General features: G+C 32.8%; 1 protein-coding gene and 1 long non-coding RNA gene across 2 annotated transcripts; one reads left to right on the top strand and one right to left on the bottom strand.

The window, feature by feature from the left end:
• Window positions 1-4,740: 4,740 nt before the first annotated feature.
• On the bottom strand, window positions 4,741-5,455 carry LOC108122887 (uncharacterized). Its single transcript, XM_017237716.3, has one exon. It carries the CDS (start codon window positions 5,453-5,455, stop codon window positions 4,835-4,837), a length of 621 nt encoding a protein of 206 aa, XP_017093205.2. The 3' UTR covers window positions 4,741-4,834.
• Window positions 5,456-7,747: 2,292 nt separating this feature from the next.
• Window positions 7,748-8,891, top strand: LOC122322324 (uncharacterized). Its single transcript, XR_006246524.2, has 5 exons — window positions 7,748-7,974; window positions 8,042-8,152; window positions 8,207-8,378; window positions 8,439-8,521; window positions 8,631-8,891. It is a non-coding gene; the product is annotated as an uncharacterized lncRNA (long non-coding RNA).
• Window positions 8,892-11,196: the final 2,305 nt, after the last annotated feature.

The following is an 11,196-nucleotide window of genomic DNA, read 5'->3' as shown; positions in this document are numbered from 1 at the left end:
TAGAAAAAACAGAAAATTACAAGCATACCTAACAACCAACAATAGCCCAATTTAAACAACCAATAGTACAAATACAAGTAATTTTTATAGCAGAAATTTTAATTGCAGTATCAAAAGGCCGTAACAAGTACTCATAAGAAATAATTAACTTTAAAGAACATCAAAGAAACTTACACAACCAAATATAGGCATGGATATGGAATATTTTAACTTGACACATTTCAATCGGAAAACAAATCAAACATGACAAAGACAAATTTATCTCGAAATCAAATTTTCGATGAAAACTCTCGATACACAAAAAATTAAAATCAAAAATCCAAACAATGAAAAATCCTTTCTTCTTAATGAAATTAATTCTAAATGAAAATAATCATGATTAAAATACATATTAAGAGTATAAATATAATAAATGATTACCTTCCGGCTACAATTCAGACTCAAGATATTGCTAAAACACAGATCAACCAAAAATTTATAAAAATGCCTACTACACATACAAACAATAACAATGCAGAAACGGAAAAGGATTGCTGGTTGGAGGCAGAGAGTAAAGGGGATAAAACTTCCAATCCGTTATCCTTCGAAACGAACGCATTGTAATAAAGTACAGCCGCTTTCTGCAATAGTGATAATAGTTTTTAAGTCAACCACCAAGCAACCATCAAGAAACAAATAATTGAAGAAAATCACCAAACGAAAGGAATAATAATTAAATCAATAGATAAATATGCAATGATACGGAAATGATAAAAATCTACTTATGTATGAATAATATATTTTATAATATTATTTTCTTAATTCTTGGGCAATGAGAGCTCAATGAAAAACGATTATGGTTGATTTTTGTGGGTGGTACAGAATTGAATGATCAATGATCACGAATATTAAATAAAACTATCAAACGGTAAAATACTTTTTCGAATAACAAACTAAAGTTCTGTCACCCTTAATCTTAAAGAACCCAAGACCATTCAAAAACTAAAGAAATAAAAAAAAACATTTGAAAACAAAAGAAAGAAAAATATCAAATAGTGCATACTTATAAAAACCCAAAAATCTTATTATATGTATGTATGATGTATTATATTTTTTAAAGTATTTAAAGCATACTCTCTATGTATACAATATATCTTAAAATATTGAGGTAACCTATAAAAAAGATTTGGAAGAAGTCATCCGAAGAAAGGACGCATTACAGGCATCCATTGGATTGCCATTAAATGATTATTCCCAGATTACATACACACAAACATCAATTTTTTCCTTACAAAAAAATAAAACATATAAAAGCCAACAAGTATTTAGGGACAGTACTAAAATACTTTCATTTTCATCATCTCATATAACTTTTTGTTATACAGAGTGCCCTTAGGCTTAGAACTGGTTTACATATGAAATGATTTTATTGAATTGCTTCGAAGTTTATTTTTCTGAACAACGTGAAATAGAATACAAAATAACCCGAAATCCAAAAAAAAAGGAAATCAAATGTAAAATCCACATAGCAACATAAATAATAAAAGAAAATAAAAAAAATAGTAAAAGATAAACGCAGGAAAAGCCGAAAAAAAACAAACTAAAGCCGAAAACATAGTAACATTTACTTAACAAATATAAAGGTATATTCAACTAAGTGTTAGGCGAAGTATGCAAATGAAAACAAATATTTTTTAATGTTGTGCTCGCCTATGTGAAAAGCAGATGACTACGCGCAGAGATTATCAGATACGATGATTTACTATAAGTTCAACAACCTAGTAACCACTTTGGAGTTGGAGATTGAAATTGAGATTGAGTCGAACGCAATACGCAATAAATTTTTGTTGTTGACAATTCATTAATGGAGAGCATACGTTTGTAATTATTATAAACATTTGACAGGGACTACCATTTAATAGCAACCATAGAAATAATAACTGAACGGAGCCAATAGAAACAAATTTTATTTATGCTATCATCAGGGTGCTCCGACACACCGCGATATGCACTTTTTATTAACTATAACTGAACTCTAACTGTACATACGCAAACAAAAACTGCAACTGCAAATGCAATAGTACCAACGTAAGTAAATCAATTATTTTACACATTTTGCTAACAAGTAGCGAATGCATCAAAGATAGAACAGATAATGAACAGTAAGTGTTCAAGCGGTATAGAGAAATAATAGATATTATCGAGTTTCAAGAATCTGCTTTAAGTTACAGCTGAACGCAACATATCCACAAATAGAAGTATTAGCACTGCAATTTCAACAATTCAACTGTTTTTGACTTCCCAACAGATCGCAAATTGAAATTTATTTTTATCAGAAAGTGAGAATTGCATTGAAGACTTGACAATTTTTGGTTCGTTGAGCCACCGTTAATCAAAACCTTAAAGTCGAATCAAATATAGTCAACTAAAACAGAATCTTACAAAACAAAGCAATAGTGATACTATACTGCCAGGATCAGGACTCTCGCCTGGCCTGGACTAGCCAATAGCCTGATACACGTAAACAACAATAAACCGAATAAATCTCTTAATTTACAACATATACAAAAAACAAAGATGCAACGGATTACGGAGCAGCAGCAACCATAGTACAATAAACATGTTTTTCTTATTGAACGACTTTTATACAACAGACAGCAACCAAACCAACCCAATTGAGAAAATAACAGTTAAAGCAGTAGCAGATTATGAGAACCGAATCAAAAGTGGAATTATAAATAGAGACGATTTTAAGTATACAACAAAGCATAAATTAAGAGCAAGCAGACTATATACATATATTTTTTAAAGAGGAAAATGCATTACCAGAAACAACAGCTAAAAATTGTTAAACATTTTTATATTTAAATTTGTATAATTTCTTATCAATTCAGTGTAAGAAAAAGGTAATACGTACATATAAATATAAAAATCAAATTAAAAAAAAAAAAAAAATAAAGCAAAATACTTGAAAAAAAATTTTTTATATTACAAGAGACAAAAAAATAATCTCACTTAAAAAATAAATCTCACTTTCTTGGTAAAAATTGACTTTATTGGCCCAACAATAAGAATATTGAAAACAATAAAACTGGCTACGCAACATAATAGAATACATTCAAAATATACCTCATTTTCATTAAGTGACATCTTAGTTCAAGCATAACCTTTAATTTTCGATCTAAACCAATCCTTAGTTAGTTCTGAAGACATCTCCGAGTTTGACGCTAAACAACAAGCTTTAGACAAGCAAACAATGAAAAATAAACCTTTGCGGTTTCTTAAATTAACAATTTTGAAGGCTACTAAAATTTAAATTTCATTCCACGTATTTTAGTTTTTGCTGAACCAGTATAATGGTAAATAATACCTTACACGTATTTGGAAATAATACAATTTTCTCAAAACTCATCTGGCAACATATTTAAATAACAATCTAGATTGCAAACTTTCAACCTAAAGTATTAAAATAAAATAAGTTTTTCGATGACTAAATCTCGCTTTTGGCGAAGGCGTATATTGTTTAGATATCCAAATCTAGCGAATGGCGATTTACCAATGGCAATGAATGAATGATCTAAATACCAGGTCAAAATCTTGGAAAAACACACTCATATCCACAACCCTTCTTGGCAAAATCAAAAAGAATAAATGTTCTCGGCTATAACAACACTCTCGGTCATTCCAAAATTAAAAAAAAAACAAAAATTGAAGAAAAGGAACACTCGAATAATGGCAATCATGCTGTGGTTATTCACATTCAATTACATTATTTGGAGCAACAAAACAGAATATTTGAACTTAAATTTAGGTCAAATGCCTAAGCATCATTTTTGACATAAAATTTAAGTAATACTAAAAATAACTATTTTAGGTACTACGTATAAGAAAAATCAATTAAAACATAAAAACACTAAACCGTTAACCACTTTGAATGTGAAAATTGAAAGTTTAAGAAATAAAGCTAAAATAAAGAATTGAACTCAAAATTAACGGTCATGAAAGTAAGAAATTAAATAACTCTAAAAAGGAAAAAATTCCAAATTTTAATTGTTGTAAGCAAATTAAGAAACTACATATATACGTACATATAATCAGAAAATTTATAAAAAACTTCCAAACCACTCCAGAATTAACTTTCCAACTACACAATCACCCAGTTCCCAGTTCAAAAATACGATATTCAGACCAAAAGCACAAAACCAAACAACCAAATATTTGACCACCAAAGCAAAAACCCACTGACAACACCACACGCTTTACCCCACATACCTTCCATTGGTTTAACTTTTAAGAATCATTTTAAAAATATTCATCAGCCAAAAAGATGAAACATATTCGAAAATAGAAAAAAATACCTATTATGGCAGTCCAAAATTATGGAATTCAAAAGTAAGAAAATACGATTTTAAGGCAAGAAAATATCAAGTCAAAAGTAAAGTATTTAAGCGAGTAATCATATGCAAAAAATTGCGTCGTCTAGTTTAATGTCGTAAAATTTTACTTTTTGTAATAATTAATTAATATTTACATATATATTCTATAAAAAAGGCAAGACAAGCAAAAAATATTGTAGTCGTCTATTTCTGTACTAATTTCCAAAATGAAAACTCAACCAAGAACAAAATAGCTAAAAAGAGGATTTAAAGATAAAAAAAGGAAAAAGAAGTTACACCACAATGAATTTCTGGCATCAAAACTATAAGGACTACTTAAATTATAAAAACCATATGATTATACAAGAAAATGATTTGAAATAAATTGAATCTTGTAATATAAATTACCGACCGTATATTTTTAATTTTTCACTTCTGACTACGTACACTACATTTCAGCTCTTACGACTTAAAATTTTTTAGCAAGCCAAATCAAACTTTACCACGCCATCGTAGTCCGGGCCAAATTCAAAGATTGGCTGACGCTTCCATGGCCGGTTAAAGAAAGCAGAATAGGTTGTTTGCATGTAACTAAGCTCGGACAGAAGTTTCTCGCACTTAAAGCGCCTTAGATAGTTGTGGGTCTTGGTCAGATTCCCGAATGCCTGAAGTCGGTCAACCTCAAAAGGCTGTTGCGGGAGCCCTATCTTGCCCTGGTCTCTACAAGCGTGTAACATCTTTAGTCTAGGCAGCTCCTGGAATTCAAGGGTCATGGTTGTGGTGAAATTGCGCTTTAAAGAATCACTATCAACCAGGCTCAAATTGGTACGATTGTTTTTCATAAAATTCTGATAGGCCAGCTTGCGGTGTTCGGTGAAAAATGGCATTGTTTCGGGGGAAACGAAATCGTCTTCCGTAAATGAATCTTTGTAGAGCGATCGATGATGTTCACATCCAATCACCTGGATGCCTGGCAAGATAGCGTTGCTCTGCTCCTCCACTGCGTAGCGCCGTTCCGCCCAGTTTCCAATTAACACAGACGGACTGTACTGCGGCGAGGCCCTGCTGTCCGCCAAAGACTTTTGATTTGAGCTAATCATGACGTCCTATTTTCTGTTTAATTTTATACTAGAGTTTTAAATTTTAATAAAAATGTGTATCACAATCAAAACGAGAGTTGGATAATAAAATCCTAGCCTCCTTCGATAACCCCGATACCCCAAAAATTCGCCAAACAATCAGTACCAAGAATTTTGATTTATTTGACCGAAACTACATTAAACGTACTTTTCAAGTCTTCATGCATGTTGCAATTGAGGAAAATAAACTTGTCACGGTCCTTTTTTTTAGTAGCTTCATCAGCAAACGTCCACTCACCCACATCCTCGGTATCGTGTCTCGCCGGCTTCTTCGCAAAGTCTCCTTTGTAGCTGGTTATTCCCCGAGGGGGTCGTTCTTTGGCCAACTTGCAACGCAATTTGTTATGAACGATGCTGTAGTTTCCATAGCTATCCAGTCCGTCTAACCTAACTCGCGAGTGTTCCAACTGGCCGGATTCTTTCATCTTTGCGCTCTGTTCCTGGCGCAGTCTGGGGAACAAGTCGTACATGAGGGTGTTCATAGATGTGTAGTTGTTGAGGTACTGCTCAGCATCATAAAGCTTCAGACCTCCAGTTTGGGAGACTTTATTACCAAACATTCGGTTTCTGGTAACCAAGTGATCATGAACCGACTGGGTGTAGTCGAATGTTGTGAAGAAGGCTTGAGTGCACGACTGATGTTTTTCGCAACCCTTTTCTGCCATTAGACCGGGCAGTATTGTGCTTCCCGTATATACAGGGCCCTGGAACCGATTGTTGTATCAATTTCCAATTAACACATTGTTGCTGTACATCAGGACCTTCTCGTGCGCATATGAGCGCCGTTCGTTCTTGGAATCATCTTCAACCGGCTTCATAGTGATAAGAAATGGGTTTAATGGAACGAGATCAGTTCAAATGTCGAAAAATAATGTAGTTAAATATAAAGTCGGTTGAAATATAAATCTTAGGGTAATTCCACACAACTTTGCACTTACGCACTTTTGCGATGGGGTTAAACAACAACAATAACCAACCTACGGCCATACTACCGATTTAGCAGACTAAAGAGTCTATAACTCCTATACAAATTATCCGATTTGGTTTTTTGATTTGTTCCACAGCACGTGGTACGCTCAGATGCCATCGGAGCTACCGTTGGAGAGTCCAAAGAGTGTGAAGCTATCGACAGGGACACTAAATAAAATTAAGTGGTTAATTAGACGAAAACAACGTTGTAATTATTATTTGAAGACGATAATCTGAATTATAACAATCTTCGAGTAGTCCCTGTGAAAAGTTCTGGATTATGTGCCTCGTCCGGCAATATAACCTATTCATTACAAAAAAAAATCTAAAAAAAGCCTCAAACTTCTATCTCCAAGAACACCAAGTTGGTATCTACCAAAAACCATTTCCGATCGTTCAGTTATATGGCAGCTATAAGATATAGTCGGCCGATCTTTATGACATTGGGTCAACTAAACAAAAATAGAATCTGTAGGAAGTTCCACGAAAGTTGGGTCATTTACGATTGTTCAGTTATATGGCAGCTATACACTCAAAATAAAATTTACCCTTAAATTTAGAAATTCGCCATAAAACTTAATTGTTTCTAAATACAAGAAAAAATTTCTAGTTTCTAGAAAAAATTTTCTGAAAACAAGAAAAATTTCTTAAATCAAAGAAGTTTTTCTCAAATATAGAAATAGTCGCCATAAACTAAAATCGCCCTAAAATCAAGAAAACTTTTCTATAATTAAGGCAAATTATGACTTATTTTCAGGAAATATTTTCTTAATAATAGAAAGGCTCACCATAAAATTTACTAACCCTAAAAAATAGAAAACTGTTTCTACAATATAGAAATCCTTTTCTTAAAAAGATACTAACCCTAAAAAATAGAAAACTGTTTCTACAATATAGAAATTTGTTTCTAAAAAAGTTACTAGCCCTAAAAAATAGAAAACTGTTTCTACAATATAGAAATTTGTTTCTAAAAAAGTTACTAGCCCTAAAAAATAGAAAACTGTTTCTACAATATAGAAATCCCTTTCTAAAAATGCACGGTGTTACCCTTTAATTTAAGTAACCCTAGAAAATAGAAATATTTTGATTAATATAGAATTTTTTTTATATTTTATCTCTGTCCGTGGTCGGCACCCAATACATACATATATACATAATACAATACATACAATACATACCCAATACATGCGATATGATTTTAACGCATTAGTATTAGTATAGCAGAAAGCAGAAAGTAGGCTCTAAGCATGACGCGTCATGACGTTTCACACACTTATACTGTGTGTGTGGCAGAGCACGGGCAGATAAATGCAGACTGATCTATATTATATTTTATGTATAAAGTTTTAACATGTTAAATACAAAAAATCATGTTAAGAAATAATGTAACGATATTTAAACTATCTCTAAGATGTTGACATTACAAGTTTATTAAAAAGTTTATTTAAAAAGTGCTAATTGATTCCTTGCTGAAAAAGATAAACTGAGAAGCCTTTTCTTTTTTTTCGCTGGTAAGTTACTAAAAACGTTACTAATTTCATAAGTAATTTAATTTAATTACTAATTAAATTAATCTAGAGCTAATTGTGGAAAGACATGATAGATCTTAACATCGGAAAAAAGCCAGAAGGTCTGCTGCATATGGCAAAATTTATCATTTGAAGGCTAAGGAGAAAAAGTTATCAACTGGTAAATTACGCCCCACTTCAAAGGTTAAAAATAATTTCCCAAATACATTTTCAGGTAATATGGCTGATGTTCAATAGTGAAGAGGTGAAGCTTAGCCTTGCAAACGCAAAATTTGATCTTACTTTTGAGTGGCGCAAAAGTTTCTTTTTCTAGGACGATACAAGTGTAGCTACACTTAGCTTAGGAGGAATTGCCCATTCTTAAGCAGAGTTGTGAAGACAAATTGGTAATATTTTTTATACATTAATTTTGTTTTATTTAATGCATTTATTGAATAAATTCTTAGATTGTGGCAATTTTTTCTCTCATTTCGTTAAAAGGAAGTCCAGAGTTTTATCGTACTAAAAACATTCCCTCAACAAAGCGAAGGTAAAAAGGCAATAATTACACTACCTTAAAAGATGTTTTAAAACATTCACAATTAAATAGTATATTAATATATTTATATCGCAATATTAATTGACGTTATTTTCCACAGATAAAAAGGACGCACATGATTCACGCTATTCTAGTCCCCACCAAAAGGGGAAAACATGGTGCTACTGGAATTTTAAAAGTCAAGTATACAATTCAAGATTCGAGGGTCAAATTTATTATATACCATAAATAAAATGTTCTGTGAAAGTAAGAACTGAAGAGAGCTATTAAAGAAAACAAATGTAAATGTAAAAATAATGTAAAAATATGTAAATGTATGATGTAATATGTAATGTAAAATGTAGAAATAAAATTTCTAGAATTTAGAAAAGGTCACCTTTAATTTAAGAAATATTTGTATATATTGTAGAAAGGGTTATCTTAATTTTAGGGCGCCTTGCCCTGGGGCTTAGAAAAAATCGCCATAAAATCAAGACATTTTTTCCTTAGTTTTAGAAAAGTACTTTCTAAAACCTAGAAAAACAAACCCTAAATTTAAGAAATTTTTTTCTATTTTTTAGAAATTTTTTTCTTATTTTTAGGGAAATTGGCCTTAGATTTTAGAAAGGAAACGCCATTAATTTTAGAAAAATTTACCCTAAATTTAAGAAATTTTTTTCTATTTTTTAGAAATTTTTTTCTTATTTTTAGGGCAATTTTCCTTATATTTTAGAAAGGAAATGCCATTAATTTTAGAAAAATTTACCCTAAATTTTATGGTGCGGTGCCGTTGAAGACAAAAATAGGGCGAATTTCTAAATCTTAGGGTTAATTTTTTTTTGAGTGTAGGATATAGTCGGCCGGTCCTTATGAAATTTAACATGTCGTATTATTACGGTTAAACCTACCAAATTTCTTAAGGATTAAACCTACCTCTTGCAAATTTCCAGAACGAGCGCTTATTGATGGACTTACGTTTTCCAATAACAATTGAAAAGAAATGGGTCCGGCATTTTTTTGGCGCACCAGCTTCTCATAATTCTGATGCTCGTGTGAGTTTCTAGTTGCGGGAGGGAAACACGGTCATTGTCGAATCCGGAGGCAAACATGGCAGCATCGGCAGAGCATCCAGCATTTCAAATAGCGTGGAGTCATCTGGTTGATCTTAGGGGGGTTTTACCTTTAGTATATAATCATAATCATTTAAACTAAATTTAAAAATAAATTTACCAAAAGCTCAAATTCTTTTCCACACAACCTTTGAGGTAGAGCCGAAGGGTTTTTTCTTTAGCTGCCCAGGAGGGATATGAGGATAAATGTAACTGACATATATTTAAGACAGTTATTTTATTGTACTCATTACAAATTAATATATGTACATTTATTTAATGTACACATTATAAATTAATATACATTTATAATATGTACTACAATAAAAGAACTAAAATAATAAAACTGTACACTATTTTGCGCATCGTAGCAATTAAACCAATATAATTAAAATGTTCTAGTTTGTTTCGTTTTTGACCAGGTGCCGCAGATGGTATTGGATCGTTTTTTTCGCAAGGGCGGCTGGAAACAGGTCCCGGTACGGTCATGTCTCTGCCGAGAATGCTGGCTAATCGTAGTCGGGACGGGAGAAGAACACTTCCTTTTTCAAATTACCCCAATACAAGGAGGAACAGCAAATGCCGAAGGATGTGTGTCGGAGGAGAGGCCCGAAAGTTGATTTGCGAACTTAAGGGGACCGGCCGACCCTCCAGTTTCAATCAGGCTTGTTGTGACAAGCGGGGTGTCATGATAAACGAAACACTTCCCGCCTACTCGCGGGCCCAAAATATGAATTCAGCAAATTTAACTAAAAAGTTGTATAGTAGAAACAAAAGTGGAGATCGGAACTCTCTTAAAAAGTCCGGAACTGGGATCAATAATCCGTCTAACTCCAAGGCTCTCAAAGGCAAAAGAGTTGCTTGGATGCCGAATCTCGTCCTAAAGGGAAAACACACGGTGGCGGAACGCGTTGGTATAGGGGATGATGCTAAATCGTCTTCCTTCAAAGCGGAGCCTTATGGGACCACTGATCGGCATGGGGAGTGAGACCTCAAAGTCAAAATCTACACCAACCGGCGGGGTCCGAAAGGCAAACCATGGTCTCACTCACTGTGTCAGCGTCTCACTCAACACAGCGCAAAGGCTTCTATAAGAATAGGAGGAGAGCAGTCTTCATATTGATGAGAGCAAACCCTGCGGCGGGATCCTTTCCGAACCAAGCCGTGATCATAAGATGGGCAATGGAAATCTTGCACGATTTTCAACCGGCAACGGTAGGAGTGAGGCTAGAGCCAAAAATGCCGGCAGGAGTAGGCGGCTCGAAAAAAAGATCGCGACCTAAATAAAATATACAAATTTAAATAAAATAATACAGATATTGAAAATTATACTAATTATTGAAAAAATGTATTGAAAAAATACAAGAAAAAAATGGACATACAGTCCAGTAAGTTTAAAAAATCAAAGGATTAAATTTAAATCAAAGAAAAGTTAAGGATAAATCAAATTTATTTAAATAAATGTTAATCCAAAAAGCATAAAATTTACACATTTTTTGTGGCCCTTCACAAATTTTTCAAGCATTGAACACAATAAAAATTCCAAAGATAAAGTTTCAAGGGATCGGTCCCATGGAA

Source organism: Drosophila bipectinata, chromosome 3L, assembly GCF_030179905.1.
Source record: "Drosophila bipectinata strain 14024-0381.07 chromosome 3L, DbipHiC1v2, whole genome shotgun sequence".
Lineage (NCBI taxonomy): Eukaryota > Metazoa > Arthropoda > Insecta > Diptera > Drosophilidae > Drosophila > Drosophila bipectinata.
Note: the sequence above shows the minus strand (reverse complement) of the source record. Positions and strands in the feature narration are given on the sequence as shown.